At 40.6% G+C, this 26,962-nt stretch overlaps 1 protein-coding gene across 1 annotated transcript in view; it reads right to left on the reverse strand.

Annotated features, from left to right (window-relative positions):
- The window catches only part of LOC133559959 (probable polypeptide N-acetylgalactosaminyltransferase 8), a 76,484-nt gene extending 50,109 nt beyond the window's left edge, over positions 1-26,375 (reverse strand). The window contains exons 1-2 of the mRNA XM_061911945.1: positions 25,969-26,375; positions 14,283-14,526 (exon numbers count right to left, since the gene is read on the reverse strand). Of these exons, the coding sequence (XP_061767929.1) occupies positions 14,283-14,526; positions 25,969-26,128 (404 nt within the window). The 5' untranslated portion in view covers positions 26,129-26,375. The remainder of the gene's footprint in view (positions 1-14,282; positions 14,527-25,968) is intronic.
- Between the last annotated feature and the right edge of the window lie 587 nt (positions 26,376-26,962).

Below are 26,962 nucleotides of genomic sequence, written 5' to 3' on the forward strand. Positions count from 1 at the left end.
TTGTAAGTACTCGCTCGTCTTAGTATCGCGGAACTATACTACACCGTGAACTGATTAACGTGGACCCAGACTTAAACAAGTTGAAAAACTTATTGGGGTGTTACCATTTAGTGGTCAATTGTACGGAATATGTACTGTACTGTACTGTACAATCTACTAATAAAAGTTTCAATCAATCAATTAATACTAATACAGGTATGCCGTACAACCCTTCTTTCTAGACTTAAACATTTCTAAAGATGACTATAGAGATCTACACACCTTTATCTTTAGAAAACCAACCGACTGCATTACGATCCTCAGAGTGAAAAGTTTCCATCCAGGCAGTTTAAAAGATAACATTCCTTTTCGATCCATTTCAGAGTTTTGAAAAAATGTGTGATTCAGAGGAAGATTTAGCAGGAATTGTTCAAGATATCAGTCAAAGATTTAGGACAAGAGGATATCAACAATAAACTATACTCAGAGTTTACAATAAAGCAAAATGTCTCCTAAGAGAACAATTGTTGGTTTCTAAACAGAAACATTCACAAAATTCTGATTAAATATACTTTGTGACACAATATAGCAGGGGTGTAACGGTACACAAAAATTTCGGTTCGGTACGTACCTCGGTTTAGAGGTCACGGTTCGGTTCATTTTCGGTACAACAAGAAAACAACAACTGTGGACCAGCTCTATACTCTCGGCAGGGTTCTTGAGGGTGCATGGGAGTTTGCCCAACCAGTCTACATGTGCTTTGTGGACTTGGAGAAGGCATTCGACCGTGTCCCTCGGGAAGTCCTGTGGGGAGTGCTCAGAGAGTATGGGGTATCGGAATGTCTTATTGTGGCGGTCCGCTCCCTGTATGATCAGTGTCAGAGCTTGGTCCGCATTGCTGGCAGTTAGTTGGACACATTTCCAGTGAGGGTTGGACTCTGTCAAGGCTGTCCTTTGTCACCGATTCTGTTCATAACTTTTATGGACAGAATTTCTAGGCGCAGTCAAGGCGTTGAGGGGTTCCGGTTTGGTGGCCACGGGATTAGGTCTCTGCTTTTTGCAGATGATGTAGTCCTGATGGCTTCATCTGGCCGGGATCTTCAGCTCTCGCTGGATCGGTTCGCAGCCGAGTGTGAAGCGACCGGAATGAGAATCAGCACCTCCAAGTCCGAGTCCATGGTTCTCGCCCGGAAAAGGGTGGAATGCCATCTCCGGGTTGGGGAGGAGACCCTGCCCCAAGTGGAGGAGTTCAAGTACCTAGGAGTCTTGTTCACGAGTGGGGGAAGAGTGGATGGTGAGATCGACAGGCGGATCGGTGCGGCGTCTTCAGTAATGCGGATGTTGTACCGATCCGTTGTGGTGAAGAAGGAGCTGAGCCGGAAGGCAAAGCTCTCAATTTACCGGTCGATCTACGTTCCCATCCTCACCTATGGTCATGAGCTTTGGGTCATGACCGAAAGGATAAGATCACGGGTACAAGCGGCCGAAATGAGTTTCCTCCACCGTGTGGCGGGTCTCTCCCTTAGAGATAGGGTGAGAAGCTCTGCCATCCGGGAGGAACTCAAAGTAAAGCCGCTGCTCCTCCACATCGAGAGGAGCCAGATGAGGTGGTTCGGGCATCTGGTCAGGATGCCACCCGAACGCCTCCCTAGGGATGTGTTTAGGGCACGTCCAGCTGGTAGGAGGCCACGGGGAAGACCCAGGACACGTTGGAAAGACTATGTCTCCCGGCTGGCCTGGGAACGCCTCGGGATCCCCCGGGAAGAGCTAGACGAAGTGGCTGGAGATAGGGAAGTCTGGGCTTCCCTGCTTAGGCTGCTGCCCCCGCGACCCGACCTCGGATAAGCGGAAGATGGTGGATGGATGGATGGAAGAAAACAACAAAATATACATTTTTTGGTTATTTATTTACCAAATTTGTGAACAATGGCTTTATCCTTTTAACATTGGTAACACTATAATAATTCTGCCCACGTTAATCCACATTAAACTGCCTCAAGTTATTGCTTTGATTAAATAAAATGACAAAACCTTTCTTCTACATATAAAAAGTGCAACATTAAACAGTTTCAAGTCAACTCATCATGCTTAATTTATTACAGCATTTGGGAAGCCTGTAGTTGACTTTTATTATGTAAATGTTATATTTTTATCAACATGTGATAGCAGGGACCCTGCCATTCAAAACTAGGCTGCTACATTACTAATGATTAATGTAATTATTGCTGAAAAAATAGTACAATAGCAATAGGAGAGTCTATTCATCCCTAAACACAATGGAATTCAATAAAATAACAGACATGGCTTTGCTGCCCCTAACACACACATACACACACACGCACGCACGCACACACACACACAGCAAAATGAGCTAACGTTATGCTAAAAGCTGATTAGCCTTCACCTCAAGCCTATAGTGTGAGCTTGCTGAGCTGCAGTTTAAGTTTCTAGAAAGTCAACGGGCTCATAGTGATGTTTGTAATATTTGTGAATATTTCTATAGGAAGTGTTTTTTCTAATTTGGGGTTAGTAACCTGTGCGTTGCTCCCCTGTAAACGAATATCTGCTCGGCGCTTAAGCATTGACAACATCGCTCTGAATACACACTGCTGATTGGCTGTTACATCGCTTTGTATGTAACCAATCCGATGGTTGTGTGGGCGGGACAATGCTTGCTGCTGAGACAGAGGCAGAAAGCAGAGCAGCTTGTGAAAACTTCTGCTTACAAACTCGTTCGATACGCCCGCGTGCCGAACCAAAACCCCCGTACCGAAACGGTTCAATACAAATACACGTACCGTTACACTACTACAATATAGTAATCAAGCAAATAAAATCAAGTAAATTGATTAAAAAAAAATAGGAATATACTGAAAAGTGATATCACTCTCAGAGAAGCTCTCCCAGATGCCCAACCATCAGGTTCAGAAGATCTCCAACTCTAACTGATAAACTTGTTTGAAGTCATCTACCCCTGATGCTTTGATTTTTAATGACATCCAGTCCGGCTCATTAAATATGCGAGATGGTCAAGTCAGCATCTGCCCTATGCTGGCGGTGTTCAACTGTTCAAATGGCAAAAAAGATAAACGTTTCTTCAGAGTTCCTCGAGAGGTTATCAAGAAGGGCGGAAGACTGCAAGATTTTACGAAAGACAACGACAAAAGTGGCTCTCCCTGCAGTACAAGGGAGCAGAGTCGAAGAACGCACACGTTTGCAGTGAGCACTTCGTTAGAGGTTTGTTTGATATATTTTTAACATGCTTTACTCGTTTAATATTTCCCACTAAAGTATTACCGTAATAATATTTGTATTTTCATTATTAACAGAGAAACCAAAAAGTCAGAGTCAATGATACCCTTTTAGGAAAGGTACTGCTTAGTCTCCCATCTTGTTTATACATATGACAACAAGACAAAAATCAAATACGGTGATGAGTCAGTAATTGTTAGTTTGTTAAATGGATATATCACGGGTGTCCAGCTGTCGGGTGCTATTTTGTTTACACTGAAGTGAAGTGAAGTGAATTATATTTATATAGCGCTTTTTCTCTAGTGACTCAAAGCGCTTTACATAGTGAAACCCAATATCTAAGTTACATGCAAACCAGTGTGGGTGGCACTGGGAGCAGGTGGGTAAAGTGTCTTGCTCAAGGACACAACGGCAGTGACTAGGATGGCGGAAGCGGGAATCGAACCTGCAACCCTCCAGTTGCTGGCACGGCCGCTCTACCAACCGAGCTAAACCGCCCCACTGAACGCAAGACGCAAAGTGAAAACATGAAATGCAACTTTACCCAAGCAAAATGATGCATATATTATTGGGAGAATCTTGATACCAAAGTCCTTGACCCAGCCACACAAATATAAGTAGTTGACCTCCATTATTTTCCATGTGATCATCGGTTACGACCATTTAAGAAGTCTGTGAAGTCTTGCATGAAGTCTTTATCATATTTTGGTGGCCGGTGCACCAGTATGCACAAAATCGGATTATCCAGTTTTATGATAAATGCCTTTAGCTCGAAACTGGAAAAATAATCCGTCGGTACCTGCCGGCAGATGAAGCTGGATTTGTGCACTGTTGCTAGCCCTCCACCTCGACCAGTGGTACGTGGCGTGCTCAAAAATGCGCACTCAGGTGGTCAAAGTTCTGAAAAGGCCGTAAACTCACCGGCTTGGAGCCACACACTGTTGTGTTTTGCTCAGATCAAATAGTGTCTGGCGGTCATATACAATTAGACCAGAGATATTTTGGCATAAAGCACCAATTAAAACTCTAATTAGCATTTATCTGAGCAGAGCAGACAGGCTGCATTTGAACCATGCTCAACATCCATCTTGGCTTTGTGGACCACCACTGTTTTTCACTCCCGTGAGTAAGGGACGTGACGGAATACAACAAAAGACCTGGCTCTCCACCAGAAAATGTAATCAGAAGTGTGGACATTGTAGTCACTGCAGTAAAATGATAAATGCTAACCCAGGGGTCGGGAACCTTTTTGGCTGAGAGAGCCATGAAAGCCAAATATTTCAAAATGTAACTCCGTGAGAGCCATATCATATTTTTTAACACTGAGTACAACTAAATGCGTGCATTTTTAAGTAAGACCAACATTTTTAGAGTATAATAAGTCTCTTATTCTTTTTAATAACATTGTTATTCTGAAGCTAACCAATAATAAATAAATTGTCATGTCTGTTGATCATGTTTTTGTTTGGCCATGTGCTGTTTGTCCTTTGGACTCTTTAAGTTCCTGTTTTTTTTCCACTCCCTTGTCTGGTTTCCTTGGTTACTCATTTTGTCCACCTGTCTCTGGTGGACAAAATGCCCGCTCAGCTGCTTCCCGAGCACTAATCAGACACAGTATTTAAGCTCGTCTTTGCCAGTCAGTCGCCCTGTGCTGACTTGTTTCATGCCTTGCCATAGTTTCGTGCTTCATGCCATGCCAAGTAAGTTTTGTTTGATTTATGTTCTTAGTCTGTTTATGCGTTAGCTTTGTTTTTTAGCCCAAGTTGTGCCTCCGCTGTGAGCGATTTTGGTTTGTATATTTTTTTAGTTAAAATTAAATCATGTTTTTACCTAAATGCCATGTCCCGAGTAGTCCGTCTGCCTTCCTGGGAGAACGGACCTCGCAACAGGAAACTTCGCGGGAAATTTAAAATTGCAATTTAGTAAACTAAAAAGGCCGTATTGGCATGTGTTGCAATGTTAATATTTCATCATTGATATAGAAACTATCAGACTGCGTGGTCGGTAGTAGTGGGTTTCAGTAGGCCTTTAAAGTTGTTATACGGCCACCTTCAGTGTGACCTGTATGGCTGTTGACCAAGTATGCCTTGAGTTATCATTAAACCAATTTAAAGATCACACAACCTGTCAGCATTTCTTGACATCTTAGAATAAATACCATTGTTAAACCCGTTCAACGCTATTTTACTATGTGGTTGGGCCGGTACATTGTTAATATGGAGGAAAAGCGGACGCCTGGACAGCATGCAGCTGTTAAGGGGTGAAGGTTTCAGGTGAGAGAGGACGTTAAAGGCATTGCCTTTAAGGCACGCCCCAAATATTGTTGTCCAGGTGGAAATCTGGAGAAATTCGGGAGAATGGTTGCCCTGGGAGATTTTCGGGAGGGGCACTGAAATTAGGGAGTCTCCCGGGAAAATCGGGAGGGTTGGCAAGTATGACCGATATCAATAAATACAGTCATGGAATTAACACATTATTATGCCAAATTTTGTTGTGATGCCCCGCTGGATGCATTAAACAATGTAACAAGGTTTTCCAAAATAAATCAACTTAAGTTATGGAGAAAAATGCCAACATGGCACTGCCATATTTATTATTGAAGTCACAAAGTGCATTATTTTTTTCCAACATACCTCAAAACGGCAGCTTGGAATTTGGGACATGCTCATGAGGAGGTTGGGTAGGGCGTGTTTGAGGTGGGAGGGTAGAGGGTAGCGGGGGTGTATATTTTTGCGTCCCGGAAGAGTTAGTGCTGCAAGGGGTTCTGGGTATTTTGTTCTGTTGTGTTTATGTTGTGTTAGGGTGCGGATGTTCTCCCGAAATGTGTTTGTCATTCTTGTTTGGTGTGGGTTCGCAGTGTGGCGCATATTTGTAACAGTGTTAAAGTTGTTTATACGGCCACCCTCAGTGTGACCTGTATGGCTGTTGACCAAATATGCCTTGCATTCACTTGTTTGTGTGTGAAAAGCCGTAGATATTATGTGATTGGGCTGGTACGCAAAGGCAGTGCCTTTAAGGTTTATTGGCGCTCTGTACTTCTCCCTATGTCCATGTACACAGCTGCGTTTTAAAAAGTCATAAATTATACTTTTTCAAACTAATACCGATAATTTCTGATATTACATTTTAAAGCATTTATCAGCCAATAATGTCGGCAGTCCGATATTATCGGACATCTCTAGTTCTTGATTTGATTTTTATTAAGGATCCCCATTAGCTGGTTGCCACAACAACCCACTAGTCTTCCTGGGGTCCACAACTCAATACAATTATAAGTAAAAGCATATAATTGTAACTACACAATACAGACAAAAATTTTAAAAAAATAAATACATCACTAAGAAAACAGGCAAACAATTTACAGTCACAGAATAATAATTACCATATAAATATAACTACACAATATAAAACCAAACATGAAAAAATCATCAACGAGCAAAGTAATTTGAAAACTCAGATAAAATGTTACTTTCATTTTAAAAACCTGTTTACTGTCATCGCCGGTGATAATTTGAGGCAGGTTATTCCAGAGCGATACAGATCTACGAATAAAAGATTTCCACAAAGCATTCTTCCTGGGACGAGGGAGTACAAAATGCCTCTCACTAGACCATGACATGAGAAAAGCAAGAGTTTTACTACCCGTTACTGATTTGAAAAATATAAGAGTATTAACTGACAACCTGCTCTGCACTGTTAGCCAGGAAAGAAAAGCATGCATTTGGTTTATATTGGTTCTTAAAGGCCTACTGAAATAAAATTTTCTTATTTAAACGGGGATAGCAGGTCCATTCTATGTGTCATACTTGATCATTTTGCGATATTGCCATATTTTTGCTGAAAGGATTTAGTAGAGAACATCGACGATAAAGTTCACAACTTTTGGTCGCTAATAAAAAAGCCTTGCCTGTACCGGTAGTCGCAGACCCGTGTGAAGGCTCCTCACATCCTCACAATGTTTATGATGGGAGCCTCCAACAAAAAGAGCTATTCGGACCGAGAAAACGACAATTTCCCCATTAATTTGAGCGAGGATAAAAGATTCGTGGCTGAGGATATTGATAGCGAAGGACTAGAAAAAATAAATAAATAAATGAAGTTCCATCCATCCATCCATCCATCATCTTCCGCTTATCCGAGGTCGGGTCGCGGGGGCAACAGCCTAAGCAGGGAAACCCAGACTTCCCTTTCCCGAGCCACTTCGTCTAGCTCTTCCCGGGGGATCCCGAGGCGTTCCCAGGCCAGCTGGGAGACATAGTCTTCCCAACGTGTCCTGGGTCTTCCCCGTGGCCTCCTACTAGTTGGACGTGCCCTAAACACCTCCCTAGGGAGGCGTTCGGGTGGCATCCTGACCAGATGCCCGAACCACCTCATCTGGTTCCTCTCGATGTGAAGGAGCAGCGGCTTTACTTTGAGTTCCTCCCGGATGACAGAGCTTCTCACCCTATCTCTAAGGGAGAGACCTGGAAACTCATTTGGGCCGCTTGTACCCGTGATCTTATCCTTTCGGTCATGACCCAAAGCTCATGACCATAAGTGAGGATGGGAACGTAGATCGACCGGTAAATTGAGAGCTTTGCCTTCCGGCTCAGCTCCTTCTTCACCACAACGGATCGGTACAACGTCCGCATTACTGAAGACGCCGCACCGATAAATGAAGTTAAAAAAAAAAAAAGGCGATTGCATTATGAGCGATCCAGATGTTTTTAGACACATTTACTAGGATAATTCTGGAAGATCCCTTATCTGCTTATTGTTTTAATAGTGTTTTAGTGAGATTTTAAAGATTGTAAAGACGTACCTCGAGGTCGGATGGATGCGGTGAACACGAAGTGTCTCAGAGAGAAGCCGAGGAGCCAAGCTCACAGCTGCCTTTTTTGATATGACACCCGCTGCAGGACGACGAATAATCCATTGACGTCTCCGGTAAGATATATATCACAATTTCCCCATCCAAAAAACATGCTGGTTGACAACAAAGAAAGAAAGACCGGCTGTGTCTCGGTGCTAAAGACAGCTGCAATCCACCGCTTTCCACCAACAGCATTGTTCTTTATAGTCTCCATTATTAAATGAACAAATTGCAACACAGATGTTCAAAATACCGTGTAATTACGCGATGAACAGAGACTACTTTTAGCCGTGTTTGGTGCAGCGCTAAAATTTCCTTACAGTCCGTGACGTCACGCGTACGCGTCGTCATTCCGCGACGTTTTCAACAAGAAACTCACGGGAAATTTAAAATTGCAATTTAGTAAACTAAAAAGGCCGTATTGGCATGTGTTGCAATGTTAATATTTCATCATTGATGTATAAACTATCAGACTGCGTGGTCGGTAGTAGTGGGTTTTAGTAGGCCTTTAATGGTGGTTCTGAACAACCCAGAACCAGCCTTGCTGCCCTGTTCTGGAAAATCTGGAGCTTACTGATCTCACCATTTGCAGCAGATGCCCAGACTGTAGAACAATAGTCCAGATGACACAAGACTAAACTCTTAACAATCTGACAAAGAAGAGGTGGATCAACAAAAGCAGAACATTTCCGGGAAGTACCAATAACCCTTCCCATCTTTGAAACTATATCACTGATATGACTTGACCAGGATAGAGTGGAGTCCAGCATCACTCCAAGGAGCTTTTCACTTCTGACCTGTTGAACTGTTGAAATACCTAGCCTCAGATCCAACCTTGGGTCACAAGATAACCCTTGCCTAGTCCCAAATACAATACATTTGGTTTTTGAGATGTTAAGGACAAGTCTGTTACATACTGTCCAGTCATGCACAGCTTTTAGTTCCTCACTCAATACTACATTAAGTACACTGCATGATGGTGCATCTTACAGGGGGGCAAAAAGGTATTTAGTCAGCCACCGATTGTGCAAGTTCTCCCACTTAAAATGATGACAGAGGTCTGTAATTTTCATCATAGGTACACTTCAACTGTGAGAGACAGAATGTGAAGTGAATTATATTTATATAGCGCTTTTCTCTAGTGACTCGAAGCGCTTTACATAGTGAAACCCAATATCTAAGGTACATTTAAACCAGTGTGGGTGGCACTAGTTTGTAGCATATTCAACTGAATACGGGTTGAAAATATTTGCAAATCTTTGCATTCCGTTTATATTTGCATCTAACAAAATTTCCCAGGTTTATTTGCTTTGTTTCTGGTTTTTCGATCCCCAGCAATTCCTAAATATCGGTGATGACGGTAAATTCAGTGCAACGGTACGTTTTCAGGGGAAAGAAAAACTGGTTGGGGATCTAAGACTCCCCCACCCAGGCCAGCACGTTGCCCTTGGCGACGCCGGTGATCTCACAGTTGAGCTTGTTGAGCCGCCCGTCCAGGATGAAGAGGGACTCCCTGGACGGGGTCATGAGGTACTGGCCGAAGACGCCGCCGCCGAGTACCACCCGGTTCTTGCTGCTCCACGGCCACTCGTACGTGAATGTGAAAAAAAAAATCCAGGAATTCACATTGTAGGAATTTTAAAGAATTTATTCGTAAATTATGGTGGAAAATAAGTATTTGGTCAACCATTCAAAGCTCTCACTGATGGAAGGAGGTTTTGGCTCAAAATCTCACGATACATGGCCCCATTCATTCTTTCCTTAACACGGATCAATCGTCCTGTCCCCTTAGCAGAAAAACAGCCCCAAATCATGATGTTTCCACCCCCATGCTTCACAGTAGGTGTGGTGTTCTTGGGATGCAACTCAGTATTCTTCTTCCTCCAAACACGACGAGTTGAGTTTATACCAAAATGGATACATGGATGATACAGCAGAGGATTGGGAGAATGTCATGTGGTCAGATGAAACCAAAATAGAACTTTTTGGTATATAAGGTTGCATCATCAGCATAAAGAACTAATTTGGCACGCCCGGTAGCCCAAGGTAAACCATTGGTGAATATGGAAAAAAGTAAAGGTTCTATTTTGGTTTCATCCGACCACATGACATTCTCCCAAACATCTACGTCAGTGGTTCTCAAATGGGGGTACGCGTACCCCAGGGGGTACTTGAAGGTATGCCAAGGGGTACGTGAGATTTTTTTTAAATATTCTAAAAATAGCAATAATTCCAAAATCCTTTATAAATAGATTTATTGAATAATACCTCAACAAAATATGAATGCAAGTTCATAAACTGTGAAAAGAAATGCAACAATGCAATATTCAGTGTTGACATCTAGATTTTTTGTGGACATATTTCATAAATATTGATGTTAAAGATTTGTTTTTTTGTGAAGAAATGTTTAGAATTAGGTTCATGAATCCAGATGGATCTCTATTACAATCCCCAAAGAGGGCACTTTAAGTTGATGATTACTTCTATGTGTAGAAATCTTTATCTATACCTGAATTACTTGTTTATTTTTCAACAAGTTTTTAGTTATATTTATATCTTTTTTTCCTAATAGTTCAAGAAAGACAACAACAAATGAGCAATATGTTGCACTGCTATACAATTTAATAAATCAGACAATGATGACATAGTGCTGTATTTTACTTCTTTATCTCTTTTTTTCTACCAAAAATGCTTTGCTCTGATTAGGGGGTACTTGAATTAAAAAAAAATTTCACAGGGGTACATCACTGAAAAAAGGTTGAGAACCACTGCTCTGCTGTATCATCCATGTATCCATTTTGGTATAAACTCAACTCGTCGTGTTTGGAGGAAGAAAAATACTGAGTTGCATCCCAAGAACACCATAACTACTGTGAAGCATGGTGGTGGAAACATCATGCTTTGGGGCTGTTTTTCTGCTAAGGGGACAGGACGATGGATCTGTGTTCAGAAAAGAATGAATGGGGCCATGTATCGTGAGATTTTGAGCCCAAACATTCTTCCATCAGTGAGAGCTTTGAATGGTTGACCAAATACTTATTTTCCACCATAATTTACAAATAAATTCTTTAAAATTCCTACAATGTGAATTCCTGGATTTTTTCACAGTTGAAGTGTACCTATGATGAAAATTACAGACCTCTGTCATCATTTTAAGTGGGAGAACTTGCACTTAGTCTCTAATGACTAAATACTTTTTTGCCTCACTGTATAAGTCGCATTTTTGGGGGAAATGTATTTGATAAAACCCAACACATAGAATAGAGATTTGAAAGGCAATTTAAAATGAATAAAGAGTATTGAACAACAGGCTGAATAAGTGTACGTTATATGAGGCATAAATAACCAACTGAGAAGGTGCCTGGTATGTTAACCTAACATATTATGGTAAGAGTCATTTAGATAACTATAACATATAGAACATGCTATACGTTTACCAAACAATCTGTCACTCCTAATTGCTAAATCTGATGAAATCTTATATGTCTAGTCTCTTACGTGAATGATTGATTGTAAATAATGTAAATAATTCAATGTATATACTATGATGATTAACCTGTGTGATGACTGTATTATGTTGATAGTACATATTTGTACCATGAATTGATTAACGTGGACGCCGACTTAAACAAGTGGAAAAACTTATTCGGGTGTTACCATTTAGTGGTCAATTGTATGAAATATGTACTGAACTGTGCAATCCACTAATAAAAGTATCAATCAATCAATCAATCAGTGGTCACCAACCACCGGGTCGCGGCTGGATTTGTACCGGGCCCCAGAAGATTTTTAAAAAATGTTTTTATTATTATTATTTTTTTATTAAATCAACATAAAAAACACAAGATACACTTACAATTAGTGCACCATCCCAAAAAACCTCCCTTTTTCATGACAAAAAAAAAAAATTAATAATAATTTAAAAAAATAAAATACTGCGACTTAAAGCCTGAAAAATACGGTAGATGTTATCTGGACACTACAGCGGTTATTTTAGTTGCAAATCGAAAAAATCAATCAGTATCAATCAATCAATCAATCAATCAATCAATCAGTGGTCACCAACCACCGGGTCGCGGCTGGATTTGTACCGGGCCCCAGAAGATTTAAAAAAAAAAATTGTTATTATTATTTTTTTTTTATTAAATCAACATAAAAAACACAAGATACACTTACAATTAGTGCACCATCCCAAAAAACCTCCCTTTTTCATGACAAAAAAAAAATTTTAATAATAATTTAAAAAAATTAAATACTGCGACTTAAAGCCTGAAAAATACGGTAGATGTTATCTGGACACTACAGCGGTTATTTTAGTTGCAAATCGAAAAAATCAATCAGTATCAATCAATCAATCAATCAATCAGTGGTCACCAACCACCGGGTCGCGGCTGGATTTGTACCGGGCCCCAGAAGATTTAAAAAAAAAAATGTTATTATTATTTTTTTTTAATTAAATCAACATATAAAAACACAAGATACACTTACAATTAGTGCACCATCCCAAAAAACCTCCCTTTTTCATGACAAAAAAAAAAAATTAATAATAATTTAAAAAAATAAAATACTGCGACTTAAAGCCTGAAAAATACGGTAGATGTTATCTGGACACGGTTTAGCTCGGTTGGTAGAGCGGCCGTGCCAGCAACTTGAGGGTTGCAGGTTCGATTCCCGCTTCCGCCATCCTAGACACTGCCGTTGTGTCCTTGGGCAAGACACTTTACCCACCTGCTCCCAGTGCCACCCACACTGGTTTGAATGTAACTTAGATATTGGGTTTCACTATGTAAAGCACTTTGAGTCACTAGAGAAAAAGCGCTATATAAATATAATTCACTTCACTTCACTTCACAGCGGTTATTTTAGTTGCAAATCGAAAAAATCAATCAGTATCAATCAATCAATCAATCAATCAGTGGTCACCAACCACCGGGTCGCGGCTGGATTTGTACCGGGCCCCAGAAGATTTAAAAAAAAAAATGTTATTATTTTTTTTTTATTAAATCAACATAAAAAACACAAGATACACTTACAATTAGTGCACCATCCCAAAAAACCTCCCTTTTTCATGACAAAAAAAAAAAATTAATAATAATTTTAAAAAATAAAATACTGCGACTTAAAGCCTGAAAAATACGGTAGATGTTATCTGGACACTACAGCGGTTATTTTAGTTGCAAATCGAAAAAATCAATCAGTATCAATCAATCAATCAATCAATCAGTGGTCACCAACCACCGGGTCGCGGCTGGATTTGTACCGGGCCCCAGAAGATTTAAAAAAAAAAATGTTATTATTATTTTTTTTTTATTAAATCAACATAAAAAAACACAAGATACACTTACAATTAGTGCACCATTCCAAAAAACCTCCCTTTTTCATGACAAAAAAAAAAAATTAATAATAATTTAAAAAAATAAAATACTGCGACTTAAAGCCTGAAAAATACGGTAGATGTTATCTGGACACGGTTTAGCTCGGTTGGTAGAGCGGCCGTGCCAGCAACTTGAGGGTTGCAGGTTCGATTCCCGCTTCCGCCATCCTAGACACTGCCGTTGTGTCCTTGGGCAAGACACTTTACCCACCTGCTCCCAGTGCCACCCACACTGGTTTGAATGTAACTTAGATATTGGGTTTCACTATGTAAAGCACTTTGAGTCACTAGAGAAAAAGCGCTATATAAATATAATTCACTTCACTTCACAGCGGTTATTTTAGTTGCAAATCGAAAAAATCAATCAGTATCAATCAATCAATCAATCAATCAGTGGTCACCAACCACCGGGTCGCGGCTGGATTTGTACCGGGCCCCAGAAGATTTTTTAAAAAAAATGTTATTATTATTTTTTTTTTATTAAATCAACATAAAAAACACAAGATACACTTACAATTAGTGCACCATCCCAAAAAACCTCCCTTTCTCATGACAAAAAAAATAATAATAATAATTTGAAAAAATAAAATACTGCGACTTAAAGCCTGAAAAATACGGTAGATGTTATCTGGACACTACAGCGGTTATTTTAGTTGCAAATCGAAAAAAATCTGAGTTATTTTAATGCTGATATCAAACCAATATCCCATATCAATATCATAGCAAGGCACAAGTTGTATAAATGGATGACTACAACACTTGGGAGATGAGTTCAGGTGCACTTAGTAAAACAAGGTGTCCGGAGGGAGGTGTCGTCAACGTTACCTGGCGGGCCTTGTGTCGGGTATCTCCCGGTTGAGCGGGAGTCTGTCGCTGAGGAAGGCGTTGTAACCGAATCTGCCGAACAGGTTCTCTGCCTCTTTCTGCTCTTCCTCCGACATCCCATCGCCCCACTTCTTGAACAGAGCCGAGTTGGGGAAGAGTTTCTTCCCCGCCACCTTCTTAACTACTTCGACTTGTTTCTCCTGGATTGGCGACTCTTTTCGTTCAAGTTTCTCCACCAGGTCGACTGTAGTGTAAAAGAAACATTTAGTGATTTATTGTATATCAGACACCTTTTTTTTATCCTTCATGAGTTCCAAGCAGACCAAGTGAGTCAACATTTCCTGCCAGTAGTGTTAATCATTTTAAATCATGCTCCTACCTGTTGATGGAGAATGCCATTCTTCATGGGCTATAAATATAAAAAAAATGGTCTTTGGCAAAATTTCGTGTGGAACAGCTTTTTAGAACACATGCAGGGGTCGGGAACCTTTTTGGCTGAGAGAGCCATGAAAGCCAAATATTTTAAAATGTATTTCTGTGAGAGCCATATATTTTTTAACACTGAATTCAACTAGATGCGTGAATTTTTAAGTAAGACCAACATTTTTAGAGTATAATAAGTCTCGTATTATTATTATTGTTATTTATTTTTATTTTTTTCCTGTCCAGCTTCTCAGGCAAATCATATAGTTGATGTAGATGCCCTGTTCAGGTTTACTTTACAAAAGAGTAGTGTAGGATACTTCTCTTGTTGCCTTATTTGAATTTGACTTTATTAAATGTATTTATATTATCATTTTGGTGCAGCCGGGCCGGAGCAGGAGGGGATAGAAAGAGGGGAAAAAAAGGAAGACGGGGCGGCATAGCTCGGTTGGTAGAGCGGCCGTGCCAGCAACTTGAGGGTTGCAGGTTCGATTCCCGCTTCCGCCATCCTAGTCACTGCCGTTGTGTCCCTGGGCAAGACACTTTACCCACCTGCTCCCAGTGCCACCCACACTGGTTTAAATGTAACTTAGATATTGGGTTTCACTATGTAAAGCGCTTTGAGTCACTAGAGAAAAGCGCTATATAAATATAATTCACTTCACTTCAAGACAGAGGGGGAAATTTTGGGGATAAGAGGGGGATTCGACAGATAAACAAAAACAACAACAGCAAATACAACAATAACAACAACAACAATAGAACAACACCAGCACATACAATATGTACAAATATGATGGTAAAAGTGATAGCAAATAAGCAGTTAGCGTAATAAATAATAATACAGTAATGACAATGAGCGTTTTTACACTAAAACTGGAGCAATACAAATACCAATAGAAAAAGCGCTATTAATCATGAACAAAACCAATAGTTTACCTTCATTATCAACAATACAGTTGTTCAAATGCAACAATATGTATACATAATGATAGCTACAAAGATAATAAAAAAATTTTTTTTTAAAAAGGAATACCGAAAGATCAATCAATCAATGTTTATTCATATAGCCCCAAATCACAAATGTCTCAAAGGACTGCACAAATCATTACGACTACAACATCCTCGGAAGAACCCACAAAAGGGCAAGGAAAACTCACACCCAGTGGGCAGGGAGAATTCACATCCAGTGGGACGCCAGTGACAATGCTGACTATGAGAAACCTTGGAGAGGACCTCAGATGTGGGCAACCCCCCCCCCCCCCCCCTCTAGGGGACCGAAAGCAATGGATGTCGAGCGGGTCTAACATGATACTGTGAAAGTTCAATCCATAGTGGCTCCAAGACAGCAGTGAGAGTCCCGTCCGCAGGAAACCATCTCAAGCGGATCAGCAGCGTAGAGATGTCCCCAACCGATACAGGCGAGCGGTCCATCCCGGGTCCCGACGAGCGGTCCATCCTGGGTCTCGACTCTGGACAGTCAGTACTTCATCCATGGTCATCGGACCGGACCCCCTCCACAAGGGAGGGGGGGACATAGGAGAAAGAAAAGAAGCGGCAGATCAACTGGTCTAAAAAGGAGGTCTATTTAAAGGCTAGAGTATACAGATGAGTTTTAAGATGAGTTTTAAGATGAGACTTAAATGCTTCTACTGAAAGATGAAAGGGAAGAGAGAGGCAACCTATATTAATCTTGTAGATTGTTATAGTAACAATGGGTTAAGCTTTGTCAATATGCCATGTGTTACCCAGTTTACCCTAGGGCAGGGGTGTCAAACTCAAATACAGAGTGGGCCAACATTTAAAACTGAACAAAGCGGCGGGCCAAGGTTGAACAAATTAACCTTTTAATAGGGACCCCAAAAAGTTTTGCATTGAATATTGAACAAGCAAGCCTTATATAACTTTATAGTGACATGCAAACTCGAGTCTCAAATAATAATAATAATTAAAAAAAAAATTAAATGGCCTATCAAATAAGATTTAAATAAAAATTTAATGCCTTTTTTCTATTTGCAGCCTTCTCAGGTAAATATCAAAACAAACTTTTTTCACAGGCTAAAAATAAATTTGAAAATAAAATAACAATAATGAATGAATCAAGCATTCAAGTCTTGAAGTGCACAAATAAAACGTTAATTATTGCTCAGTTTGCCTAGCTGATTTGCTTTAACACTAAATATGGAAAAAGCAACACTTATATATGCAAAATCTTAATAGTGGTGGTAGCGGAGGGTGTATATTGTAGCGTCCCGGAAGAGTTAATGCTGCAAGGGGTTCTGGGTGTTTTGTTTGTGTTGTGTTACGGTGCGAATGTTCTCCCGAAGTGTGTTTGTCATTCTTGTGTGGTGTGGGTCCACAGTGTGGCGCATATTTGTAACAGTGTTAAAGTTGTTTATACGGCCACCCTTAGTGTGACCTGTATGGTTGTTGACCAAGTATGCCTTTCATTCACTCGTGTGTGTTTAAAAGCCGCATATATTATGTGATTAAGCCGGCATGCTGTTTGTATGGAGTAAAAGCGGACGTGACGACAGGTTGTAGAGAACACTTTAAGGCAGGGCCTTTAAGGCACGCCCCCAATATTGTTGTCCGGGTGGAAATCGGTTGAAATTCGGGAGAATGGTTTCCTCGGGAGACTCTCGAGAGGGGCACTGAACTTCGGGAGTCTCCCGGGAAAATCGGGAGGGTTGGCAAGTATGAGTATTAACGGTGAATGCGGCTGTGGGGCGGTATAGCTCGGTTGGTAGAGTGGCCGTGCCCGCAACTTGAGGGTTGCAGGTTCGATTCCCGCTTCTGCCATCCTAGTCACTGCCGTTGTGTCTTTGGGCAAGACACTTTACCCACCTGCTCCCAGTGCCCCCCACACTGGTTTAAATGTAATTTAGATATTGGGTTTCACTATGTAAAGCGCTTTGAGTCACTAGAGAAAAGCGCTATATAAATACAATTCACTTCACTTCACTGTATAATACCGGCGGGCCAGCATTAATGTTAATTTGATATTGCCTCAAGGGCCAAATTAAATAACACGGCGGGCCAAATTAATTTACACGGCGGGCCACATTTGGCCCGTGGGCCAGAGTTTGACACCCATGCCTTAGGGCAACAACGTTGATATGTTTGATGAAACGTGATTATGTGTCTCGTATTATTTTTGATAACATTGTTATTCTGAAGCTAACCAATAATAAATAAAACTTCTTGATGGGATTTCTTGAACTGCTGGGGTAGAAAACAGATGGATGGATTAAAATGCATGAGAATTTTTTATATTTTCAACGTTGTTTTTAACACTTTAACACAGGGGTGCCCATTACGTCGATCGCGAGCTACCAGTCGACCGCGGGGGGGTGTGTCAGTCGATCTCCAGCCAGGCTTTTAAAAAAAATAGACCTAAAAATGAGTGATCATCAATCTTCACCAAGACGTCACTTAAATGACATTCACGGTACCGGAGGGTCTTGTGAGATGACGCTGGCTGCTGCAAGATCATTATTATGAAAATATGACCGAGAGGAAGGCGAGAAACACTTTTTATTTCAACAGACTCTCGCGCCGTACCTTCCGTCAAAACTCTAAAGGCCGACTGCACATTTCCTATCTTCACAATAAAAGCCCTGCTTCATGCTGCCTGCGCTTACTAAATACAGAGTTTCGGAAAACTGGCGTGCACAAGCGATCCCTCAGAAAGCTTTCCGAGACTCTTATTTAGTTAGCGGTGCTGGAACAAAATGTCCTCTACAATGTGTGACATCACGCGCATGCGTCATCATACCGCGACGTTTTAGCATGACACTACTCGCGAAATTTAAAATTGCAATTTAGTAAACTAAACCGGCCGTATTGGCATGTGTTGCAATGTTAATATTTCATCATTGATGTATAAACTATCAGACTGCGTGATCGGCAGTAGTGGGTTTCAGTAGGCCTTTAACCCCCAATTCCAACCTTTGATGCTGAGTGCCAAGCAGGGATGTAAAGGGTCCCATTTTTATAGTCTTTGCTAAGACTCGGCCGGGGTTTGAACTCTAACCACTCGGCCACTGAAAGAATATTGTGAAGATATGATTGAAATGAGAAAGTTCAGAGAAGAAATGAAAACTCCCAGTGAAGACAACGCAGCATTAAGACAGCAGATGGAGAAGCTGAAAGAGGAGAATGCAACATTGCACCAACGCTTGCATGCCAGGCAACAAGAGATCACTGATTTAGAGAACTTCAAAGAGGAGATGGCTGCATTGAGCCAACAGCTTAATGCCAGCTTAATCACCAATCTGCGGAATAGCAGTGTTTTGTAAGACATCAAAGAGAAAATGGATCACTTTACACGACAGAATGACATCATTGCAGGGCTGCGCATCAATCCTCAATCTTATGCAAGAGCCGTTGACAACAGACGACATGGACGCTGCTTCATTGGAGCAACAAGCGGTCCACTAAAGACGCTGAGATCATTATCCATGCGTTTGTTACGTCTCGTCTCGACTACTGTAACGTATTATTTTCGGGTCTCCCCATGTCTAGCATTAAAAGATTACAGTTGGTACAAAATGCGGCTGCTAGACTTTTGACAAGAACAAGAAAGTTTGATCACATTACGCCTGTACTGTATATACCTTTATATACATATATACATACATATATACCTGTACTGGCTCACCTGCACTGGCTTCCTGTGCACTTAAGATGTGACTTTAAGGTTTTACTACTTACGTATAAAATACTACACGGTCTAGCTCCATCTTACTTGCCGATTGTATTGTACCGTATGTCCCGGCAAGAAATCTGCGTTCAAAGGACTCCGGCTTATTAGTGATTCCTAGAGCTCAAAAAAAGTCTGCTGGCTTTAGAGCGTTTTCCGTTCGGGCTCCAGTACTCTGGAATGCCCTCCCGGTAACAGTTCGAGATGCTACCTCAGTAGAAGCATTTAAGTCTCACCTTAAAACTCATCTGTATACTCTAGCCTTTAAATAGACCTCCTTTTTAGACCAGTTGATCTGCCGCTTCTTTTCTTTCTCCTATGTCCCCCCCTCCCTTGTGGAGGGGGTCCGGTCCGATGACCATGGATGAAGTACTGGCTGTCCAGAGTCGAGACCCAGGATGGACCGCTCGTCGGGACCCAGGATGGACCGCTCGCCTGTATCGGTTGGGGACATCTCTACGCTGCTGATCCGCTTGAGATGGTTTCCTGTGGACGGGACTCTCGCTGCTGTCTTGGAGCCACTATGGATTGAACTTTCACAGTATCATGTTAGACCCGCTCGACATCCATTGCTTTCGGTCCCCTAGAGGGGGGGGGGTTGCCCACATCTGAGGTCCTCTCCAAGGTTTCTCATAGTCAGCATTGTCACTGGCGTCCCACTGGATGTGAATTCTCCCCGCCCACTGGGTGTGAGTTTTCCTTGCCCTTTTGTGGGTTCTTCCGTGGATGTTGTAGTCGTAATGGTTTGTGCAGTCCTTTGAGACATTTGTGATTTGGGGCTATATAAATAAACATTGATTGATTGATTGATTGACTTTCAGCAAGCAAAGGGATTTAATGACGATATCAACACCACTGATGCGTGCATTTCACTGAATAAAAGAGGCAACAACACCACACCAGTCGCCATTGTGAAGCTTGACAACAGGAAATCAGGGCGACGTGCCAAGAAACTTAAGCAAAGCTTAAGCCAGGAACAATGAAAGGCTAGTGACTAAATTGCAAGCTGTCGCATGAAGCGATCGAGACTGCCAGACATAGTGTGGCGCGAGGCAGGGATAAATAGCTCTGTTTAGTGATCGGGAGCAGGTAAGCATCCTGACCACTAATCAAGGGTTAGTGACAAAAATCAGCACCCATGGCAACTAAGAAAACCAACTAGAGTGCTGAAATAGAAACAAACAACTACTAAGGATATACAAAATTCAGCCTAACATGACCTGGGCAACGGATAATGACAAACTTAAGCAATAGGAAGCAATACGTAAAGATGGATGAACACACGTCTACAGCGCTACAAACCCCGTTTCCATATGAGTTGGGAAATTGTGTTAGATGTAAATATAAACGGAATACAATGATTTGCAAATCCTTTTCAACCCATATTCAATTGAAAGAACTACAAAGACAAAATATTTTTATGTTCAAACTCATAAACTTTATTTTTTTTGGCAAATAACTAATTTAGAATTTCATGGCTGCAACACGTGCCAAAGTAGTTGGGAAAGGGCATGTTCACCACTGTGTTACATCATCTTTTCCTTTAACAACACTCAATAAACGTTTGGAAACTGAGGAAACTATTTGTTGAAGCTTTGAAAGTGGAATTCTTTCCCTTTCTTGTTTTAAGTAGAGCTTCAGTCGTTCATCAGCCGGGGTCTTCGCAGTCGTATTTTACACTTCATAATGCGCCACACATTTTCGATGGAAGACAGGTCTGGACTGCAGGCACGTACCCGCACTCTTTTTTTTTTTACAAAGCCACGCTGTTGTAACACATGCTGAATGTAGCTTGGCATTGTCTTGCTGAAATAAGCAGGGGCGCCCATGAATAAGACGGCACTTAGATGGCAGCATATGTTGTTCCAAAACAAGTATGTACCTTTCAGCATTAATGTTGCCTTCACAGATGTGTAAGTTACCCATGCCTTGGCCACTAATGCACCCCCATACCATCACAGATGCTGGCTTTTGAACTTTGCGTTGATAACAGTCTGGATGGTTCGCTTCCCCTTTGGTCCGAATGACACGATGTCGAATGTTTCCAAAAACAATTTGAAATGTGGACTCGTCAGACCACAGAACACTTTTCCACTTTGCAACAGTCCATCTTAGATGATCTCGGGCCCAGAGAAGCCGGCAGGGTTTCTGGATGAAAGGCTTTCGCATTGCATAGTAGAGCTTTAACTTGCACTTACAGATGTAGCGATGAACTGTATTTAGTGACAGTGGTTTTCTGAAGTGTTCCTGAGCCTATGTGGTGATATCCTTTAGAGATTGATGTCGGTTTTGGGTACGGTGCCGTCTGAGGGATCGAAGGTCACGGTCATTCAATGTTGGTTTCCGGCCATGCCGCTTACGTGGAGTGATTTCTCCAGATTCTCTGAATCTTTTCATGTTATTATGGACCGTAGATGTTGAAATCCCGAAATTTCTTGCAATTGCACATTGAGAAACATTGTTCTTAAACTGTTTGACTATTTGCTCACATAGTTGTGGACAAAGGGGTGTACCTCGCCCCATCCTTTCTTGTGAAAGACTGAGTATTTTCTGGGAAGCTGTTTTTATACCCAATCATGGCACCCACCTGTTCCCAATTAGCCTGCCCACCTGTGGGATGTTCCAAATAAGTGTTTGATAAGCATTCCTCAACTTTATCAGTATGTGTTGCCCCCTTTCCCAACTTCTTTGTTACGTGTTGCTGGCATCCAATTCTAAAGTTAATGATTATTTTCACAAAAATTTTTTTATCAGTTTGAACATCAAATATGTTGTCTTTGTAGCATATTCAACTGAATATGGGTTGAAAAGGATTTGCCAATCATTGTATTCCGTTTATATTTACATCTAACCAGAGGTGGGTAGAGTAGCCAGAAATTGTACTCAAGTAAGAGTACTGTTACTTTCGAGATTTATTACTCTAGTAAAAGTAAGGAGTAGTCACCCAAATATTTACTTGAGTAAAAGTAAAAAGTATGTTGTGAAAAAACTACTCAAGTACTGAGTAACTGATGAGTAACCTGATTACGGCAACAAATAATGCACAAAAACATAAAAATAGCAATGAGCAAATTCAGAGCCAGGAATATCTCTTAAGCAACTAAAACAATAATATATATTAAATAATAGTACATTCAAATAAAATTAAAAAAAATGGCACATTGAGCCACAATAACTTAACAGCACCATAGCCTCAGTAGGCATTCATTGATTTGATTGATTGATTAAAACTTGTATTATTAGATTGCACAGTACAGTACATATTCCGTACAATTGACCACTAAATGGTAACACCCCAATACGTTTTTCAACGTTTATCAATTACTTAGTAAATGACCAAGTCGAGGTGATCTACCTCATATATACATACACACACACATCATTTATACACACACATATCATACATACACACACAAATCATATATATATATATATATATATATATATATATATATATATATATATATATATATATATATATATATATATATATATATATATATATGGGCTTCACGGTGGCAGAGGGGTTAGTGCGTCTGCCTCACAATACGGAGGTCCTGAGTAGTCCTGAGTTCAATCTCGGGCTCGGGATCTTTCTGTGTGGAGTTTGCATGTTCTCCCCGTGACTGCGTGGGTTCCCTCCAGGTACTCCGGCTTCCTCCCACTTCCAAAGACATGCACCTGGGGATAGGTTGATTGGCAACACTAAATTGGCCCTAGTGTGTGAATGTGAGTGTGAATGTTGTCTGTCTATCTGTGTTGGCCCTACGATGAGGTGGCGACTTGTCCAGGGTGTACCCCGCCTTCCGCCCGATTGTAGCTGAGATAGGCGCCAGCGCCCCCCGCGACCCCAAAAGGGAATAAGCGGTAGAAAATGGATGGATGGATGGATATATATATATATATATATATTTATATATACAGTATATCATTTATATTTATTTATTTTGCCGTTTTTGTTGACATGTTGAAGGTGTTTTAATGAATATACAAGCATGTTTAACTTATAGATTCCTATCTTTCATGAAGACAAGAATATAAGTTGGTGTATTACCTGATTCTGATGACTTGCATTGATTGGAATCAGACGTCCACGTTTTCAAATGGAGGAGAAAAAAAGTTCCTCTTTTCTGTCTAATACCACATGAAAGTCGTTGGTTTTTGGCATCTTATCTGTCCAGCTTCCATATTCGTTTTTATACACTTTACAAGAAATACATTGGCGGCAAAATCCGTAGTTTGCTAGCTTGTTTGCGCTGGCTTTCGGAGACTCTTATTTTGTTAGCGCAGGCGCGATGGAGAGGCGCTTTTATTGTGAAGACAGGAACTGTGCGATCAGTCTTTAGGCTTAGGACGGGAAGTACGGTTGAAATAAAAAGTGCCTTTTTTCCTTTACACTTTTTATTGATTGATTGAAACTTTTATTATTAGATTGCACGGTACAGTACATATTCTGCACAATTGACCACTAAATGGTAACACCCCAATACGTTTTTCAACTTGTATAAATCGGGTCATGTGACCGCCTGGCTCTGTTTGATTGGTCCAACGTCACCAGTGACTGCATGTGATTGGTGAAACGCAGGCATGCGTAGATTCTACTTTGAAGCTCTGTCATTAACCAAAACAAACATTAATAGATCGATAAAAAAAAAAGTAGCGAGTAGCGAGCTGAATGTAGATAAATGGAACGGAGTAAAAGTAGCGTTTCTTCTCTATAAATATACTCAAGTAAAAGTAAAAGTATGTTGCCTAAAAACTACTCGTAAAAGTACAATTTATCCCAAAAGTTACTCAAGTAAATGTAACGGAGTAAATGTAGCGCGTTACTACCCACCTCTGCATCTAACACAATTTCCTAACTCATATGGAAATGGGGTTTGTAAATATATTTTGTGGCATACCCCAGGGTTCAATACTGGGACCAAAATTGTTCATTCTTTACATAAACGGCCTTTGTAAAGTTACAAAAGTTTTAGCAACTGTTATGTAAAAGAATTGGGGTATGATTAAATAAGCTCTGCTTCTTCCTACTCCTTTTCGAACATGTTGAAAAGACAAACTGGACATTTTTATGTATCATGTTGTATGCTCGACTTGTCCAGGGTGTACCCCGCCTTCCGCCCGATTGTAGCTGAGATAGGCGCCAGCGCCCCCCGCGACCCCAAAAGGGAATAAGCGGTAGAAAATGGATGGATGGATGTTGCATGTTTGAAATACAGTCAGACTCAAACACACAGAAGCTAACAGGAATAATAAGAGAAGAAATGAACAAATTGAAAATATGGTTTTGACAAAAAAAAAAAAACATCTTGGAATCTCTGCAAAACTAAAATAAGGCTATTTGGTAGATGGGAAACTCAAACACAAATACAAATAGACGGAATAAATATTGAAAAGGTAAAAGAAAACACATTTTAGGGTGTAATAATAGATAATAAAATATGGATATTTCATGTCCAAAATATACAACATAAAGTATCAGGAAATACATCAATAATGAATAAAGCAAAATATGTTCTGAACCAAAAATCATTTCATATTTACTGCTCGCTTGTTACCATATCAGAGTTATTGTGCAGAAATATGAGGAAACAACTACACAAATGCGCTTAATTCATAAATGATCTTACAAAAAAGAACAATTTGAATAATGGATATAGAGAACATATAAAATTTAATTAATCACAAATTGAAATTCAATGACTTGGTGCATTTGCAAACAGCTAAAATTATGTACAAAGCAAACAATAACCTGCTACCCAAGAATGTGTACAACCATTCTTTTTAACACAAGAGGAGAAATATCACCTAACGGGAAAATCTCATTTAAAACATGTGTATGCATGTATAACACTAAAAATATTTGGTATGTCAAATTAAATTATGGAATGTATTCAACAAGGAAATCACTTTAAGAAACTGATCAAACAAGAATTGTTCACAAAGTACAAAGAAAAATAATTATGATAATCATCTTCAACCTAAAAAAAAAAAGATAATCTTTAAATTATCTCATAGGAGAATTCGATTATGAGAACTTTAATTAATGTGTATATGTTTATACGTCTAATTTATTTATGTGTGTTTACTTATTGTATATTCATTTATTTACGCATGTGTTCGGAGAAAAAACACAAATGGGCTAAAACTGCTATGGCATGAAAAGGGGTAGGATTAAATAAGCGGCATAGCTCGGTTGGTAGAGTGGCCGTGTCAGCAACTTGAGGGTTGCAGGTTCGATTCCCGCTTGTGCCATCCTAGTTACTGCCGTTGTGTCCTTGGGCAAGACACTTTACCCACCTGCTCCCAGTGCCACCCACACTGGTTTAAATGTAACTTAGATATTGGGTGTCACTATGTAAAGCGCTTTGAGTCACTTGAGAAAAGCGCTATATAAATATAATTCACTAATTCACTTCACTCTGCTTCTTCCTACTCCTTTTCAGACATGCTGTAATGAAACTATTGGAAATATGTGATGTATTGCATTGTAATTGTATTGTATGCGTGTTGCAAATAGCCTGAGACTGACTGACTGGCAAGTGATGGACTTACGTAGCCGGTCCATGCCCTGCTCCAACTTCTGCCACGTCTTTTTCTCCCGGGTGTAGATGTCGTCATCGTCCCTCTTGTGGCTTCCAAAGAAACTCAGGAAAAGGAGGGACGCCGTCCAAAAGACGGCCAGCAAAAATCCTTTGAGCCAACCGGACCTCATTGGGACCTCAGTTTGGTTTGCACTGGAAGTAGCGAAACACTCAAAAGAGACAGACACCTTTTGAATTTTACTGCTGTCCTCCTCACCCTCCTCCTAAGTCTACATTTCTAAATTCGGAGCATGCTCAGTGACAACCTGATGTTTTTATTTAAGGTGTCTCGCACCTCTGATGCCATGATAAACCTGTGGCAGTGAAGTGGGAGGGCACGCGCTCTGTAACCAAGACCTTTCCACTGAATACAGCAACCCTCCCTTTTGAGTATGTTTATAACTCTAACAAGGTATGCAATATCGTGCTTGTAGACCAATGCATCACACCAGGAAGTCCTGCAGGTGACCCCTCCCTGCATCCTTGTGTGCTGACGTTGCCCCCACCAAGTCACCAGCTGTCACTCATGGTCAGGCAAAGAAGACACGTTAATTGCAGTATAATTAAAGAACAGGTTTAGCAGGTGATTTTGCATCACCTAAGTTCTTTTTAAAGACCGGCCGGCATACCTGCGTGGAGCCCAGGGGTGTCACTAGACCTAATACTATACTGGGGCACACCTGGGGCACAAATAATTCATGTGAGCATGCAAAGCGCGCAAGCAAAAACATTTTTAGCACTTATTTATCATAAAAAATACATAAATAGTCCTTTAAACTATGGAATCATATCAGATTATGTTGTATGGATCTTTGATTAACCACCTGAAATTAACTCATGCATTTGACCTACTTGTGCACTTTTTTACTCCAGACTTCTAAAACTGCTACTGGAAGAGCAATGAATCCTTTTCAAATAAATATTGCAGTAATCATCAGCAAATTTAACATCTACAAAAGTAAAAC

The sequence above is a fragment of the Nerophis ophidion genome, linkage group LG10 (assembly GCF_033978795.1).
Source record: "Nerophis ophidion isolate RoL-2023_Sa linkage group LG10, RoL_Noph_v1.0, whole genome shotgun sequence".
NCBI classification, from domain to species: domain Eukaryota; kingdom Metazoa; phylum Chordata; class Actinopteri; order Syngnathiformes; family Syngnathidae; genus Nerophis; species Nerophis ophidion.